The 19177-nt window shown below is 38.4% G+C and overlaps 1 protein-coding gene across 2 annotated transcripts in view; it reads left to right on the forward strand.

The window, feature by feature from the left end:
* The window catches only part of CNTN3 (contactin 3), a 245037-nt gene that overhangs the window by 151834 nt on the left and 74026 nt on the right, over positions 1 to 19177 (forward strand). For both annotated transcript variants that reach the window (XM_059075925.2, XM_059075926.2), the window contains exons 8-10: positions 346 to 482; positions 1624 to 1753; positions 4467 to 4617. In XM_059075925.2, coding sequence (XP_058931908.1) covers positions 346 to 482; positions 1624 to 1753; positions 4467 to 4617 — 418 coding nt within the window. The remainder of the gene's footprint in view (positions 1 to 345; positions 483 to 1623; positions 1754 to 4466; positions 4618 to 19177) is intronic.

Below are 19177 nucleotides of genomic sequence, written 5' to 3' on the forward strand. Positions count from 1 at the left end.
TCTCATAATTCAAAAATGCACTTGGACAAGAAAATCTATTTTGTGTCCCTGCATTTTTTTTTTCTACTAGTAGACATCTGAAGAATGTAATACAGTGCCCAGAATTTCAAAAACAGAGAAAGCATGAGTTTGACTTAGGAAAAGGCAGGTTGTAACATCCATCCTCAAATATAAAAATGTTTCATATACCCACTTAGTAAATACTTAGGGAATTAAATATAATTTTAGCCACTGTGCTTACGTTAATCTATTATTGCCCATAGTCATATCCATTTATATTTATGTGGATAAAGTATTTGTTTTTTATTATGGAATGGTTTGAATTTCTTTTCTTTTTCAATGCAGCAAAGCCTCATTGGGTTCAACTCATAAAAGATGTGGAAATAGCTGTGGAGGACAGTCTTTACTGGGAATGTCGAGCGAGTGGTAAGCCCAAACCCTCCTATCGATGGTTGAAAAATGGAGAAGCTCTTGTGCTCGAGGTAAGGTAACATGCCTGGTTAATCCACCCTGTCCCCACTTTGTGTAAATAAATGCCTTCCCTAGTGACCAGTGCCAGAGTCAACTGGTGAGTTTGCATACATTGATCTGAACAGTTCATACCATGTTCATCTAAGAAGTGGTACAGAGGTAAAAAGGATAAAGTCAAGTACTCGGTGTGCCAAGGAGGAAATATTTTCAATATTGAATTTCATTGGGAAAAGGTGATTTTATGAATTTAGTACATAAAATGATATACATGAACAATCCATGAACAATGCAGGTGTTAATCCTCGTATAATTTATAGCCTGTCCTCTGTGTCCTCAATTCCTCTGCATCCACAGATGCAGCCAACCAGGGACCGTGTAGTCCTGTAGTATTTACTACTGATAAAGTATCTGCAAATGAATGGACCCCCATAGTTCAAACCTTGTTGTTCAAGGGTCCACTGCACTATTTTTTTGCATTTTGAAATTAGAGAAGACTTTACGTTAATAAAATGTAGAATGTAATTTCCTTTTTCATGTTTAATAACTTGCATGGCCTCTGGAGAATAAATGTATCGATTACTTCATAACCTTGTTACATGAGTACTTATTTTCTCAATCACTTCTCTTCTCAAGCCAGGTAATTTTTGCTCTTTTTAAAAATTGTGTACTAAGTCAGTTATGTTCCTTCAAATTTCTATATATAACCTTTCATAATACCTGCAAACCTTTAATAAATGTGTTTCCCAGCACCCTTTTTAGTACACAGAATTTATAATATCTTCAATTTGCATGATTTTAAAAACTGGTGAGAACCTTTCCAGTTGATGGGGTGGGAAGCATGGTAGATTTCTTAAAGTCTGCAACTTTACCCACATGGAAAAATGAAATAGTTGCAATATTTTACATCGTGCTTTGTTATTTATTTTACTGATATACTTTTTGATTGAAGGACGTTTATTAGTATTTCCAATGTCTAGCTGTTACGTTAAGTCATTCTCACTGTTTCAAATAAGGGAAACGTTTAAATTGCAGGTCAGATTGCCTAATCCCATGAGAAAAATTAAGGAGGTTTGTGTATGATTGAAATAATATTCAGTGGTTATCTTTTTTCTTCTAAAATGCTATATATAAGACATTTTTATTATCATCTAGGAGAGAACACAGATAGAAAATGGTGCCCTTACAATATCCAACCTGAATGTGACCGATTCTGGCATGTTCCAGTGCATAGCAGAGAACAAACATGGTCTCGTCTATTCCAGTGCTGAGCTCAAGGTTGTGGGTAAGACTAATTTTCTTGTCTTCTTATTTTTTTCTTAAATCCTCCATATTTGCCAGAAGCAGAAATATTTACTTTTCATATTAGATTCCTACATCTAATAACATTTTCAGTATCACAGCAGAATCATGCAGGGTTTCTAATCAAGGCACACATTTTAATGATTTCTAAGGGAAAGCAGCAATTATGGCCAGAATTAAGGCCCAAAGATTGAAGTAGAGAAGCCACAGGGAGAGCGTGTTGACCTAAGACATCCTTATTATCCAACTCCAGCGGTACCAACTAAGTAGTACCTTTTAAGAGAATAAGTGACTCTGGTGTTCTCTGTTGCTGGTCCATAAAAGTAAATATCAAAATTCAAATCAGGGCTTCCCTGGTGGCGCAGTGGTTGAGAATCCGCCTGCCGATGCAGGGGACACGGGTTCGTGCCCCGGTCCGGGAGGATCCCACATGCTGCGGAGCGGCTGGGCCCGTGAGCCGTGCCCGCTGGGCCTGCACGTCCGGAGCCTGCGCTCCGCAATGGGAGAGGCCACAACAGTGAGAGGCCCGCGTACCACAAAAAAAAAAAAAAAAAAAAAAATTCAAATCAGTAGTTTATTGATCCAAAAGGAGTTGTCTTTGTCTTTACTAACTCTGCTGAAAGCATCAAGCATTCAGCAGACCAAAGCTTTAATTGACCAAGGTTCAAGTACTTGAAATTATGAATTATTTTTTTCTTGTAGGTATAGGAGGAGAAAGGAGATGTTATATCATGTTTAGGGCAGTTGTCCGGAAAAACAGTTTAAGATGCAAATGACTTAAAGTCCAACCAAAATTGTCAGAGCATAACATAGTATGTATAAATAAGAAAGAAAGAGGGGGTTGGGGGGAAGGGAGAGAGGGAGGGAGAGAAAGAGGAGGAGAGGGGAGGAAGTTTATTGCTCAGTGTTATTAAAATGGAGAATTCAGATTTCACCTGGACTTGACCCAGGGCTCAAACATCATCACCCCTATCTGGCCCCATATGATGTTACCCAGCATGTTGTTTTCATTACCACAGTCAATCTAGTGGCAGAGGGATGGCTTTCTTAATTGTTCAGATGGAAGTCACAGTCCTACATGTCGTTGGCCCCATGTACCTGATTTGAGTCTCGTACCCATGGTTGGTCCAACCCAAATGGCCAGAAGGTTGAAAGGCCCTGATCTAACTCAGTATTTCCCAACTGGGGATGATTTTTTGCCCCTAGGGGATAGTGGCAAATTCTGGAGACCTTTTTGGCTGTCACAGTGTAAGGGGAAGGTGGGGAAGAAGGGAGCTAGCGTGTGCTACTGGCATCTGATGGGCAAGCTTCCAGAGAAGCTGCTAAATATCCTACAATGCCCAAGATAGCCTCTCACAACAAAGTCCTGTCTAGCCCGAAGTATGAAGTGTCTCATTGAAAAACACTGGTTTGAGGAAAATAGGTCTTTCTTGGTACCTGGAAGTTAAGAAACAAATCATATGCACCAGGAAGACTGAAGCTTGGGAGGGGCAGGTCATCAACTGAAAATCTGGCTAGTGTTATCCATGACAGAGAAGTAGGGTGTCATGACAGAAAGAAAGTGGGATTTGCCCATATGTTAAGTCGAAGCATGGCTGAGCTCTTATGTTAAATTAACCTTATGAGCCATAGTTTATTCATCTTTCAAATGGATGGGTCCCTACCCAGTGTTGCATGGGGTTTTCATATGGGAAAATATATGATCTATGCTTAAAAAAAAAAGATTTTATTGAATTATAAAATCAGGAGGGTTTCATTTGTGTTAGTAAAAATTAACTCTCTCAGTATCCTAACTCTTAAGGCCAGCAACCTTTGGATAACATGTCTTCTTTATGTGTAGTCATATATATATATATATATATATATATATATATATATTATAATTCCTTCTATGATTTCCACTTATAAAAAATAAGGTATATTAACTGGGACATGCCATAAGACAGGGGATTAGATATTTGGGGAAATGCACTCGCTTCTTAACTTTTTTCTGCATTTGCAGTAAAAGGAAGGATGATTTTCTGAGTAACATACTTAATTCAAATGATACATTTTTTTTGTCTCTTGAATGTTCAGATATTGCTTCAGGATCAGCATTCCATCCATTACTAGCCAGCATAATGTTTTCTACATATTATAGTATTTAATGGAATATTGTAAATATAATAATGCATGTTATAATATATTTCTCCAACTTGGAAGTTAAAGCTAACCACATGAAAAGTTTGTAGTAGATCTTGTTACTGTTTATACAAGAGAATAAGAATTCAGTACTCAGCCTTCATTCTAAAAACATTACTGAGCATCTAATGAGTGCCAGGCCCTGTGCCACATCTGTGTCCTTGAAGTCACAAGAGAGACCAACCCTACTGTTGTCCTCATGGAACTAACTTTCAAGAATATTCTATTAAATGCCTTTAGTCTTAATAAACTCATGGTTGAGCTATTTTTAAACTTCATAGTAAACTTTAAAAATTCTCATATAAAGTGATTGTCTCAGGAATTAGAACTTCCCAGAAAACACAATGGTAGGACTTAACTTTTTAAGCATTGAAATCGTCCTGTAGGTGGGTACCGATATCTTATATGTCAAGAAACTTTAAAAAATCATAAAGTCAACCTTTGAAATTTACGGGAATTTAAAGAAATGAAATCAGACATCTAATTGTCATTCTTTCTTCTTTCGTCCTTTTTAGCTTCTGCTCCAGATTTTTCAAAGACTCCGATGAAAAAGTTGATTCAGGTGCAGGTGGGCAGCGAGGTCAGCTTGGACTGTAAACCCAGGGCTTCCCCCAGGGCGCTCTCTTCCTGGAAGAAAGGAGATGTGCCCATACAGGAGACTGAAAGGTAATCTGTTGTCCAGAAAGGTGGTGATTTATTTGCTTCTCACTTTCCATCGTGATGCCAAAGTAGGTGTTCAGTACGAAGTGAAATGCAGTAGCATTTCGATGAAATGTGAGGTGTTCAAGAACCACAACAGCATTATTTTTGTTTGTAATCCTTTCAAGATGGTACTCACTAGGTTTTGAAATCTAAAAACAGAGATTTATCTCACCTCTGCCAACATAGAATATTTTAGAAAGGAGTTTCCTCCCCATTTGCCTGGTAAGACTCAAACTGGGATGACAAGGGAATGCCAGCCCTGGACCCAGGCCCTCTCTCAGCTCCCGGTGGCCCAGCATCACAGGGCAAAGAGAATATATGACGGCAGCATATGCCAGATGAATACCCATCTTGCCGTTGCCCCTATATTGAAGTAATTTAGCTTTACAGGTATTAGTTTAAGCAGAAGCTTTCTTGATTTCCTGTTTACTGTAATAATATTTAAAATGAAGAGGCAGAATGGGGCCTACTTAAAAGCACAGCTTCTGGACCCAGACTGCGGGGGTTCAAATCTGTATTCTTTTACCAGCTACATGAAGTGACTTACTCTTTGTGTGTTTCATGTCCTCATTTGTTAATGGTTATGATGATATTAGCGCATACTTCACATTATGAGGGTTGCTATGTGGATAAAAGATATAAATATCCATAGAGCACTTAGGTTGATACCTGGCATCGAGTAAACATAAGTATTGTCTATCGTTATTATTTATTGAGTACTTACTACCTGTTGGAGCATTATGCTGAAAGCTTCTGGTAAGCAGAATAATGGCCCCAAACATGTCCATGTTCTTATCCTGAAGACATCTGATTTACATTATTACATTACATGGCAAAAGATAATGAAAGTTAAAGATGGAATTAAGGTTGCTAACCGTTTGCCCTTAAAATGGGGAGATTATATTGGATTATCTGAGTTGCCTTAAGTATTCACCTGGGCACTTGAAAGGGGAAGAAGACAGAGGAAGTGTTTGAAAGAAATGTATGGTAATGAGAGAAGAGCAGGAGAGATTTCCAGCATGAGGGGTACCCTGATTGGGATTGCTAGCTTTGAAGATGGTAGAAGGGGGCCAATGAACAAAGGAATTTCAGACTCCTCTATAAAATGGGAAAATCCTCAGCTGACAGCAAGGAAATAGGGATCTCAGTCCCATAACCTCAATGAACTGAATTCTTCCAACAACCTGAAGGAGCAGAAAATGATTCTAGGACCTTCCAAAGTAACACAACCGTGACAGCACCTTGATTTTAGCCCATTGAGACCCATACTGGACTTCTGACCTCCAGAACTGTAAGATAATACATTTGTGTTGTTTTAGGCCACTAACAAGTTTACAGTAACTTGTAATAGGAGAAAAAGGAAACTAATACAGAACTCTACATGTATTATCTCCTTTCAATCTCTCCACAACTCTGTACTGTTAGAGCTGATTATCATCTCTGTTTTTACTAATGAGAAAACTAAAGCTTAGAGAAATTATGTAATTTGCCTAAAGTCACATAGCCAGGATGAGTCCCATAGCTAGGGCGTAACCATCAAGCTTTTTCAATGCCACATTGTGTATAGGGATCCCCGAATCTGAGAGGTGGTCTCAGCCTTTGAAGTCATGGGGTCCGGATTATTCTTGTTGGAGATGGGGGAAAACAAACAATTTCTTAGACTAAGAAATGTAGATTTACTTTTCCAAAATTGCAAAGTCCTATTGCAGACAGACAACCAGGTTGCACTGCTTTTAGATTACAGTCCCAAAGTTTTTTGTGTGAGTTGGTTATGACAGCACAATCTGCTTTCCCTCAGATATTTTATGGGAGACACCTCCATTAAAAGGCAGCCACAGCAGGAGGACAAGGCCAAGTTGTCAGCTGAGTGGTTACAAAACACAATCCAACTAAGTGCTAGGCGGCACAGAATAGATTTCTGGAACAGGAAATTAATTAGTGATTTGGAGTTTAATTGTTGAAGCCCGTTTAAACAATTATAGGCACAAGCTAGTTAATTTTGGCTATGATGGAAGTTAAGTGTTCATATATAACTGGTGACTTTTTTGTTGTCAAAAACATTTTAGAGTTTTAATTGTATGCATAAATTAAATAGTGATTATGTTTCAAGGACTTAAATGCTTTGCAAAATAATAAACCCACTTGTCCTCACACTAGTGCCTATAGTAGGCAGAGGTTTTTAATCTTAATTTTAAAAGGGAATAAAAGATTAAGAGTTTTGGCTAAAGGCACACAGGTGAGATTTACTCCCACTTTAGAGAGCGATGGGATAATGCAGGGAAAAAGTTTAAATTCTAGAATCTCACATGGTATTTTGACTTGGCCACTTGATATCATTAGGTCAGTTATGTAATGCCTTTGAACATTAATTTCCTCATCTATAAAATAGAAAGAATAATTGCCACCTTATACAGTTGCTATCAAGTAAGCGTTTACCATGCATGATGTGTGATATTTGTAGATCTGCTGATCAGGAAAATGAGGTTATGTTACAGATAAAACGTTGGAAGTAACAGTGGCTGAAAGAGATAGAATTGCTTGGTTGGTTGGTTGGGCAGTTCATTCGCTGGTTGGTCTCTTGGAAGGTAGGCAGTTAAGACACCTGGAGTACACAGTCATCAGAGATGCACACCCCTTTTATCATGCTGCTCTGCCATCCTCACATCAGGAAGCAGGATGGCTGCTGGGGCTTCAGCCTCCCAAGACATCCTTCCAGTGTCATCCCCCAGTGACAGGAAGGAGGAAGGTAGAAATCAAGATACATTTACTCCCTTTTAAGAAACTTCCCAGAAGCCCCATCCAATAATTTTCCTTATGCCTTACTGGTCAAAAATTAGTTCCCTGGCCAAACTTAACTGAAGAAGAGGCTGGGAAATACAGATTTCTCTCCTGGGTGGGAGTGTGGCCAATGAGAAATGGGGATTATGTTTTAAGAAGACGGGGGGAAAGTGGTGGTTACTCCAACCATGTCTCATGTTCATAAAAGTTATTTCTCTGATCCTTTCAAGCCTACATACCCTGTACTTTGTATTAAGTATTTCTAACATCTCCCCAGTGAATAAGGAAACCTTCAGGTATAAAAATAAGGTTAAAAGAGGAAACATGTTTAAAAGAAGGGTCCGTAGTGCTGCAGTCTTTCCTAGGTATCTTAGTTCGAGCTTTTATAACATAATACCATAAACTGGATGGCTTGAACAATGGAAATTTATTTCTCACAGTTCTGAAGGATGGAAGCCAGAATCAGAGTGCCAGCATGGTTGAATTCTGGTAAGGACAGCTGCCTTCTCCTTATATCCTCAGCAAAGCAGAAAGAGAGCCAGAGAGCTCTCTGAGGTCTCGTCTGTAAGGGCAGTAATCCCATTCATGAAGGTTCTGCCCTCATGGTCTAATCACCTCCTAAAGGCCCTGCCTTCAAATACCATCACATTGGAGATTAGGATTTAACATATAAATTTTGGAGAAACCCTAATATTCAGTACATGACACCGGGTTTGGTGGTTTGGATTTTGCTTTTATCTCTTTGGACAGCAGAAGCACTGTTATGCCAGGGCCTTGATGCTTAGGGGAAAAGCTGCTAGAGGCAATTATGGAACAAGTTGCAGAGTTGAATCTTCTCCGGGTTCATGTGAAATCAGAGTGGGTCTCAGCCATCACTTGGCAACAAAAGCGCCATGTCCATCCCTCTTGGTCTGCAGGCTTAAGCCAAATTGGGGAAGCACTTTAAATGGTGGATTTATTGTGGTTGTTCAGTCATGGGCTGTTCCAACGTAAAACATGCAGACTCACATCTCATCTTGGGGACAAATGAATTCATTGATGCATTTGAAAATATAAGAGAAGGCAAAAATTTTTGATGGGATATTTATGCCAAGATTTTAAATCCATAAAATTTTTACTTAGTTTTTTTTCTTGTGTTTCGGTTTCTGTTTTGTTTATTTGGGGTTTTTTTGGTGGATCAACATGGGTTTGTCAGTGAATAAGAAACTTATGATAAATAGGAGAGCTTTCTCTAGCCTAGCATATGGCCTGTTGACAAATGCACTTTTGATTAAACCTATATATACATACATATATATATATATATTATGATATACACATAAGCATAGCTATCTATATATTTATATAGATATATACTATCATTCAAAGCCTGAATCAGAAAAAGAAATTCAAGGATTAAATATGTCTTTTAAAAATTATATAAATTGATAAATACATCTATGTAAACCACACAATATGTTTGAATAATTATAATCTATCTAGTTTGAAAGTTTTTATATCAGCACAGTTACAGTTTTGAATCTTGCGTCAGCCATAGCAATGTAGATCGAAGTGAGTGAGACACCTGAATTACAGAAAGGTTTTGAAGAAATCAGTGTTAGTGCTTTCAAGTAGAGAGAACATTTCAAGCTAAGGTAATAAAGGGATTACTTCCCAACAGAGGTCTTAGTAAAGCTTCTCTGAATAGATAACAAGGGCTTATAATGCACATAGTGATTCCTGAGCTCTTAAACTTAAGTGCTCATTCATTCATTTGAAAATAGTTGGAATACCTACTATGTGCTAGGCACTTTTCACCAGTGAAGTTAATCCCATTATTTGTAGATTTTCAGGGTATCAGGCAGGTACCACAGGACCTTTATAATAAAACTCAATTGGCAAAATACTGAATGTTCGGTGATAACCAGAAGAGGCCCCATCTCCAATTTAGGGTGCAGAGCAGGCTTTCTGGAGGATGTAGTGTCTATACCAAGACTTGAACGATGACTAGGATTCACTGGAGAAGAGTGCTCAAGGTAGGAGGAACAGCCTGTGCAAAGGCACAGAGGCAAGGACAGAATAGGCATTTGATGTTCAGTGCAACTGGAGTGCAAAGTCACTTAGGAGGGAGGGCTGCAGAGGGAGTGAGGCCATGGAGGTAAGCAAGGATCTTATTGTGAATGATGCGGGCAGCCAAATGAAATAGGGTTTGGGCTTTATTTCCTGTGAAAGCAACAAAATAAAGTAGCAGTTAAAAGATCAAATTTATTTATTTTTTTAAAAATTTATTTTGTTGAAATATAGTAGATTTACAATGTTGTGTTAATTTCTGCTCTACAGCAAAGTGATTCAGTTATACATATGTATACCTTCTTTTTCATATTCTTTTCCATTATGTTTATCACAGGATACTGAGTATAGTTCCCTGTGCTATATAGTAGGACCTTGTTGTTTATCCATTCTATACATAATAGTTTGCATTTCCTAATCCCAAACTCCCAGTCCTTCCCTACCCTACCCACTCTTCCCCTTGGCAACCACAAGTCTGTTCTCTGTGTCTGCAAGTCAGTTTCTGTTTCGTAGATAAGTTCATTTGTGTCATATTTTAGATTCCACATAAAAGTGATATCATATGGTATTTGTCTTTTTCTTTCGACTTAACTTTGCTCAGTATGATCATCTCTAGTTGCATCCATGTTGCTGCAAATGGCATTATTTCACTCTTTTTTATGGCCGAATAGTATTCCATTGTATGTATGTATGTATGTGTGTGTGCATGTGTGTGTATATATATATATATGTGTGTGTGTGTCACATCTTCTTTATGAATTCATCTCTCGATGGACATTTAGGTTGCTTCCATGTCTTGCCTATTGTGAATAGTGCTGCAGTGAACATTGGGGTGCATGTATGTTTTCGAATTATGGTTTTCTCCAGATATGTGTCCTGGAGAAAGATCCAGTTTATGTTTAAAAAAAATCACAACGGTGGCAGTAGAGAGCATGAATTGGAGCAGTTGGAACTTGAGGCAAGATTCCCAGTTAGCAGCAATTGAGCAGTTTGAACAGGAGAGGATTACAGCCTGAGATAAAGAAATGGCAAAGAGAATGGAGAGAAGAATTGAGGGGTTGTGAAAAAGTTAAATCAGCAGGACAGAGGACTCGATTAAAGATTTGGAGAGAAGGTGCTAGTCAAGGCTGAATCCTAAATTTCCAGCTCAGGCATCAGGATCGTGGTAGACCTATTTAGTGAGACAGGGAACAATACAGAAGGAGCAGAGGTGAGGGCAAATATGATAAATTCAATTTGAAATTGTTTCAGTTTGAAATGCTTGTTGACAAACCAACTGGCTATATCTGTGTGCTTTCAGAGGTTGACTCTCTAAATCTGGAACTCAGGGGAGCGGCCTGAGCTACAGATAGAAATTTAGGTGTTACGTGTGTACAGATGGTAGCTGAAACCATGACAGTGGATAAAAGTTTCTAGGAAGGTACATATCATTAGACAGTAAATCATTAAATTAAAGGGGAGGGTCTGTATCTTAATTCTGAAGCTTATGGAAATTTAAATGTAAGTCGAGGATGCCTGTTTTTACAATATCATTTAAATGACTAACAGTCACAATGTATAAAGCAATTGATATGTTAAGTCAAGATCCAATTAGGTCACCTGGAATGCAGATATTCTAAAGTTTTAAATTACTAATATTAATTCTGAGTAGAGTTTTTTTCCTTCTTTTGGTTTGATATTTGTATCATCCAGTGCTGAGAAAAACTATTCTGCTTTTCACCCTTCAGAAAGGAGGTTTTCTTTTATTAATAGAAATGCTCTACCCTTTGAGCATCCAGTGGTTTTTCACTAAATTTCAACATTTTAGTGCTGTTGGATTCATTCACTTAAATCCACATGTTTTCAAAAGACTTGAAATAAAACAGGAAGTTTTGTCTCCTTTAAGCCAAGGAAAATTCTAAAAGACCCTGGAGAATGTGGGTAGGCTTGGTATGCAAGAAGAAATAGCCAGCTGGCGTATTTTAAAGAATGTTTAGCTTTTCTGTTTCACTTAGTGGTACTTAAAACACATTAGCCAATTATCTTTAAAAATGGGGCTTTCACTTGAATGCTATTGCTTATAATAGTAAATATTTTATTACAATGGCCTCAATTCAGAAGAGAGTAAAAAAATGGCCATTATTTCTAATTAAACACATTAAAATTGTTTCAGAGGTTCTAGGCAGCATTTAATACTATAGAAATTTAAATGCTTTTTAAAGAAAGAAATAAAGATTTTCCCCAGATATTAATAGCCATAATCCAGACAATGTTTTTAAAATGTATTAACCAATTTTAATGTAGTTTTTGCATATAGTTTGAAGGTGACTTTAAAAGACATCGAGCTTGGTATGCTGTGTGATTCCGTTTATATGACAGACCGGAAAAAGGCACGCTTTACAGACAGAAAACAGTGATCACTGCTTGTCAGGGGCTGGGAGTGGGTGGAGAGATCGACTGTTTCGGGGCATGGGAGAATTTCAGGGGGTGAGGGAATTGTTTTAGATCTTGATTATGACAGTGGTTACATGTCTACGTTCATTTGTTAAAACTCACAGAACTGTACAGCAAAAAAGGTGGATTATTTAGTCTATAAATTATACCTTAATTTTTTAAACAAAATTTTCATGCGATTTTACAGTCATCTCATCCTGATTTCATGAGTGGCTTCGAATAGGGCTTTCAAAGCTCAAGAAACGCACACAACTGGTCGTTTTGGCCCTTTTGTGAAACACGGAGTAGCTGGATGGCGTTACTTCGAGGTAGAATCGCAACTTTTGCCGGTGAACAGGATAATTCCATCAGAGCGAGAACCGCTTGGCATTTCTGCCATTGCTACTAGTAGTCGCCACAGTCTTGCTTTGTAAAGATGTGTCTGGGGACTCTGTTACTATCCAGCAAATCTGTTAGATGGTATTTCCCTTGGCTTGAGCTCTTAGATGAAGGAAAAGAGCTCGTTTGCCAGGTCGTCTCTATCTCCATTCCCTCCGCATTTCCTCACATTTCTTGGCTTCTCTGTCTCTTATCACAGTGCAGTTGATTTTTCTTCATGCTGTTCAGAATGCTGCTCTCTCTCTGCCTGCCATTGCTCCTTTCACCAAAAAGCCATCTGGGTTATCTTCCCCATCACCCTTTGTCTCCCCATCTCAGCAGCTGTCCCCTCCCAACCATCAGAGAGGCAGTGAAGCTCAGAGAGTATCAGTTCATCTACCCTTGGGTAGATGAGGGTACACAGCCGGGATCTCAGCCAGTCCTTTACTTCTGTACCCTTAACTCCAGATTGATCTCTCACTGGTAAATTTACAAGAACAAAGGAGAATTTTATTTAACACACGTGATGTTGCCCACTGTCAGAACCTGGATGTTAGTTGTATCGAGATTGATGTCCTTGCTTCCTGTCTGCAGGGAAGGTACTCAGGCTGTCCACTAGTTTGTCTTATCTTTATTCAGCACTGGGGACAGTGCCCAGCCCTGGGAATATATAAATGAATAAGAAGCATCAAGAGCCCTCAAGGAGCCCACACAATCTTTTAGGATGTGGAAAATTTACCCATCAGTTATTCTGGGAGAGACTGTATAATTAAAGTGACCATTTATAATTTATTCTACAATCTGGGACATTTTGAAAGAGAAAGGGGACCCTGTTAGTAATTCCCGCCAAGACAACACATAGAAAGCAAGGCTGGCCCGAGGAAACAGGACATTGCCACCCTGTCCCTCATGGGGTGTGTGTAAGCCAGTAAGAAGCACAGAGAAGAGATGCTGTCTCAGCCAGCATCTTGGAGCAGTGGACAGTCAGCTCCATACAGAGAGGTATCTCGAAGGAAGTGAAGTAGCTCCATTTCAAAGGATCTGTGAAACCAAGGAAAGCAAAAATGTAGGGAAAACACCATCTGAACAAAATGATGCATAGACAGGAGGTGAAACCAGTTGTGTATTCCGTTTGTGTCCAAGGTAAAGTTCACATATGATCAGGTAAATAAGAAAGCCTAAGCTGAGTTCTTTCCCAGATAGAGAACCATCTCTCTCCTTCAGAGGAGGTAAACATCGAAGGAAGATAATTTTTTTTGAAGGCTAGATTGAAACGCCTGGGTAAATATGCAAGTCTCAGAGAATAGAGAACAGTCTCTTTCTGTCTCTCTGTTTCCCAACCCATATTTCCATTTCTCTCATGCTTTCAGCTGGAAAGAGAAGAGGAAACGGTGCATTTGCCGCATAACTCCCACACCCTATGAGAAGATTAAGCTAGTATTTAAGAGTGAAGATAAGCAAGAGAGGCGTTAATGCAACCCAAGACTTTGGGTTTGGAATGCAACTCATGGGAAGGGTTTGAAATGGGACTCATGGGAAGGGACCATAGTCACTTTCCTCCATTCCCCATTCTCCAGCCACCAACAGAGACCTACAGATCTTCTCTTAACCACAGGCAGCTTAATTTTCTGCATATTTGTATCATTACTTACATGCATTATTTATGCATGATTGACATGCAGTATACTAATCACTATGCACATTATTCACTGTGTCAGATGAAGTTAAATGTAAGTTTTATTTGCTTCTTGATTTAATTTTAGTACTTGGTAAGAGCAGAGCATCGAAGTCGAAAAGACGTGAGGCAATTCATACCACCTGTGTGATATTAGGCAGGTTACTTAACCCCCGAGCCTTGGTTTCCTTACTTTGTGCAACAGGGCCAGAAATTCTTACTTTGCAGGGTTAGTTGGTCTGTTAGGTGGCATTTGCTTGGTGGCATAGCCAACTGTGAGCAAGAGCTTGGCTTAAAGAAACTGATCTCCCCTGACAGGCAGAGAAAGGATAAATTTCTTCCAACTCTGCCCTGCCCCATTTCTCTCACATTCATTCCTTCTTTATCTCAGTAGACTCAAGTTGCAATGATAAAAATAATAAAGTATGTGAAGCATCTACTCTGGTGGCTTCTACATAGGCTCTCAAAAAAAGGGACCTGCTACTGTTGATACAGTTTTTTAAAATTTATTTTATTGAAGTATAGTTGATTTATGATGTATTAATTTCTACTGTACAGCAAAGTGATTCAGTTATAGAAAAAATATACAATCTTTTTCATATTCTTTTCCATTATGATTTATCCCAGGATATTGAATATAGTTCCCTGTGCTGTACAGTAGCACCTTGTTCTTTATCCATTCTATATATAATAATCTGTAGCTACTAATCCCCAAATCTACAGTTTTTAATATTTTTTTTCATCGTGTTTCTCAGATACATTAAGAGTAACAAGACTGGGTTAAAAGAAAGGTGAGTAAAGATCTTTCTTTTTTACAACAACCAGATTAGTTTTACATTATTTAACCATGAATAAATTCTACCCAAATGTTATTAAAGAATTTGCAGCTGTCAAATGGTTTCTAAAATTATATCAACTAAATTTTGAAGATGACCATGTGGTTCTTAAATCCATATTTTAAATTTGATTTTTATGGATTATAAAAGTTAGGGCCCCTTTAAAAATATTTTGTCAGTTTTATGATTTTGGTAGGGGAAAGCACGTTAGTGAATTCCAGTGCTAGGCATTGGACTCTACTTCCAGCCAGTTCTGTGTTAGAACTGGGTACATTAATTCATAACCATGCTCAGCATAGATGTTTTATTTACTGGGTATGTCCCTCCATACCACATCCATTTGGTCATATAGAATTTCTCACTCAAGTCCCAAAATCCCACATGCATTTTCCTACGGCCCAGTCAACGTTCTATATCTCTGCTTTCACTGAAAATTCATAGAAAAAATATTTTATTGAGGAACCCTGTCATATCATAGCATACTACCATTGCACTTTTTCTCGTAATAATGTTTAAGACAGGCAAAAACAGGAGACGTCTCTCAAAATAAGAATATTGACTCCTTTAACATTATTAAGAGTGCCTACCATTGCCTTCTGAGTAATTCTTAAAAAGAAAGGAGGACAAAACAGAATTCTCATTGCACTCTGCATTTATTCTCCTGTGATTTACTCTGGCTGGAATGTCTTTTCTTCTCCATCTTGCAAACCCCTGCTTATCACTCAAGGCCCAGCTTAATGTTACTCACCATGGGAAGCCTTTCCCAAGCCCAATAGGCGAGATTAATTGCACTTTCTTCTGCTTTACCCTTCTGGTTTCTGTAGGCCCAACTGTATCATTTAACACAGTGTATTGTGGCTGTTTGTGCAGAAGGCCAATCTCACCTGGAATCTCACCTTCTGTATCTTTGTAGACTTGGCCACTGTTCCATACATGTTTATTCATTTCAACATTCATTTACTCATCAAATATTTATTCAGCACCTACTGTTCCCACTAACTATTGCTGCATAACAAATCACCCTAAAATTTAATGGTGTAAAACAGCAATCGCTTTATCATCGCTCATGGTTTCCACGGGTCAGGAATTGGGGAAAGGCTTGGCTTGGCAGTGTTTGTTCGGAGTGTCTCGCGTGGTTACAGTCAGGCTTGTGCTGGAGCTGGAGCAGCTGGGGGCTGGCCATGCACTGCTTTCTCTCTGGCAGGCCCATAGCCTCTCCATGTGGTCTCTCCAAGCGGGCTAGTTTGGGTTCCCTCAAAACATGGTGGCTTCACGGGGAGTTGAAATGCTTATATGGCAGCTAAAGTCTTCAAGAGCGAATATTCAAGCAAGCAAGGTGGAAGTTGAATAGGCTAGACTCAGAAGACACAAAACCTGACTTTCCCTGCATCCCATTGGTTACCAGTGAATCACTGAGCTGACCAGATTCAGGAGGAGGGGGATTTGACTCCACCTCTTAATGGGAGAGTACTGTAGCAAGATTCTAGGAGAGCATTTGGGATGGGAAATCTTCCTGTGGCCACCTTTGGGAAATACAATGTGGCAAACCCACCTGGCATGCCTTGTTCCAGGCTCGGAGAAAACCACAGTGAACAGGACAGATATGGTCCCTTCCTTGTGGAACTTGCAGAAGGGAGAGACAGCTTACGAATAAGTTAAGAAGATCATTTCTTTAGCCATTAAGGGAAGAAAGTGTATAACCATATAGGGTATTTCAAGAAAGCCCTCCTTAAGGAATTAACTTCTGGACAGAGAACTAAATAGTAAGAAGCAATGGGTCATGCCAAGAATTGGAAGATGTGCCTCACAGGAAGAGGTCCCAACAGAACAAAGGCCTGGAGAGGGGAATGAAATGGACTCATTTGAGAATCAGGAGCAAAGCCAGTGTGACTGAAGAATCATTCATAGAGAGGGAGAAGAATGAAATATGAGGTCCCAGAGATGGGCAGAATCCAGAAATGGGGTCTTTGAAGACAGTGATCAAACTGCTGGATTTTATTTTAAATGGAATAAGAAGTCATTGGTGATCTTAACACAGGGTGTAACATACTCTGGTTAAAAGGTAACTCTGGCTGTAGTGTGGAGAGTGGGTCGAGGAGAGAAAGGGGGAAAGCAATGAATCTGGTTAGGAGGCAACTTGGAGTTGTCAGGGTAAGATGTACTGGAGGCTTGATTTAAGGTAACAGTGGAGGAAATGGAGAACAGGATATCGTGTGTTTTGAGGTAGAGCTGGATGAATTTGTACCTCGGATACAAAATGTCATACCAAAGCATCAAATTTTATTGATAGTTATGGTGAGCTCTGTGTACCCCCTTGCGCCATTAGATTGAAAGTCTCTAAAGGATAGGGGCTAGTTCTTACTCATACATGTGTTTTTCAAAACACTTAGAGTGTCATAAGTACTCAACAAATATTTGTTGAAGTGAATTTTATTCTTTTTTGGACCACTTCCCATGTCTTAAAAGTACCTATAATTTTCTTGTCTAATTTATTGCAGCAATTTCTTAGAAATGTATAAAATTGATTTTTTTATAGATTTCTACTTGAGGCTTCCTATTAAAATATGAGAAGTGCTATATTTTAGTTTATTCTTCCCCCTCCCCGAAGCGCTTAATAGAAATAGGGGGGAGTGGATGGAAGAATGCTTGAATGAATGATTAGGTGAGGTGCCATTGCACTTCTGTGAAAAATGAATAAACATGCGGATTGTTGGTGATGGTTGATGCCTCCCACATAGTTATGCTGGAAAGGAGTTATTCATAATGTATGATCTGTTCTGTAACTTCTAATGAATCGGTACACTGAGTTACATTTCTTACTGCCTAACAAATTAAAAAAAAAATTTTGTACTTTTACGTGTTTTCCACTTCCTGATATTATTTGTGGTATTTTATAATCCTGTCTTAATGTAGATGTCATTGCTAGAGCAGTTTTTGTTGGCACACGAGAGCGTTTGACCCTTTGAGAGTCTTGCAATTCTGAAAAAACATCTGTCATTGGGACTGAATATATAAAATCTGTCTTGTTTTGGGAAAAAATTATTTTCTAACCTTTTACATTCAAATGCTAAAGAAGGAAACACCTTTAACTGAAAGATTGTATTAGGCACTTAATTTTCTGCAGTATTTATTGATTTACATAAATGGGAAAATCATAGTTTTTAAAGCTTGATATAAATTATATGTTTTTCTAGTCTAGGTTCTTGAAACACCTTATACCTTACTTAATTTTTTATGCATTATTTTCTTATGACTACTCATTTTAATACCTTTATGTCTTCTAGTTTATTTCATTTACTAACATCATGCCTCGTTCCAAAAAGAACTTGAGGACAGATTAGAGTACACACAAAATGAACATTGAAGACAAAAAATATGCCAGAGTTCAAATTTCCTAGAATGTAAGTTTCATTAGGACAGAATAAATTCTTACCAGTAAATCCTTTTTGCTGATTACAGAGCATGGTCCATAGTACATGTTCAGTAAATACTTGTAGAGTGAATATCCAAGGTTAGTGTACCAAACCTATGCCAACAGATCCATTTGCTTAGTTGAGATCCACAATTTTGGCTCAGCACTTATAACAAATGAGGAGAGAAAAATACTGCTAATAACAAAATCCACACTGTTTGTAAGACTGAATGAAGCCATTTGATAAGGAGATATGCAACTCTTCCTAGGCAAAAGTATGCAAATGGATATGTCCAAATTCAATGGATTGTGATGGAGAGAACATTGAGTAGTATATAAGTTAATGTCCTTAAAATGAAACATGAATTTTAATTATTTTTTCTTTCTCATAATACAAGGGTAACTTTGAGTTTTAAGACTTAAGACTCTTGAGGAATAGATAGACATTGTTTTCCAGCTAATCTTCCATGAATATTATTTCTCAGTTGTATGGTTTAATAAGCATGTAAATAGAAATTATTTCAAGGTTACTTTCAGCGTCAAGAATCTGAGGTAAAGAGAAGGTGCTGCTGTGAAAATACAGAGTCAAATGCTTAAAGAGTCAACTGAACTAGTGTTAAAGCTTATATCATCTTATTAGAGGTGTGATGGATCACCAGACCCTGTGTCTGAATAGATGATGGTGATTAACCTCTGCATGGAGGAGGGACAAGAAAGTTCAGGTTACTGGGCCTGAGAGTTTTCTCAGAAAACCTTTGGACCCACACCAGTGTGTGGATGCACGTCTGAGCTAAGACTCTACCTTCTTGAGCTATGCAATATTACCTCTCTATTTTTGTGCAAGATAATTTTTAAGGAGCCAGTCATCAAATATACACAGTCATATAAATAGAAAATCTCAATAAAACACATCTTAAAAGATTCACACTAAAGCATCCAAGACAAAGAGATTCCAAATGCACTCCTGTGTCATTGGATGAGTTG

Source organism: Kogia breviceps, chromosome 10 (genome assembly GCF_026419965.1).
Source record: "Kogia breviceps isolate mKogBre1 chromosome 10, mKogBre1 haplotype 1, whole genome shotgun sequence".
NCBI lineage: Eukaryota > Metazoa > Chordata > Mammalia > Artiodactyla > Physeteridae > Kogia > Kogia breviceps.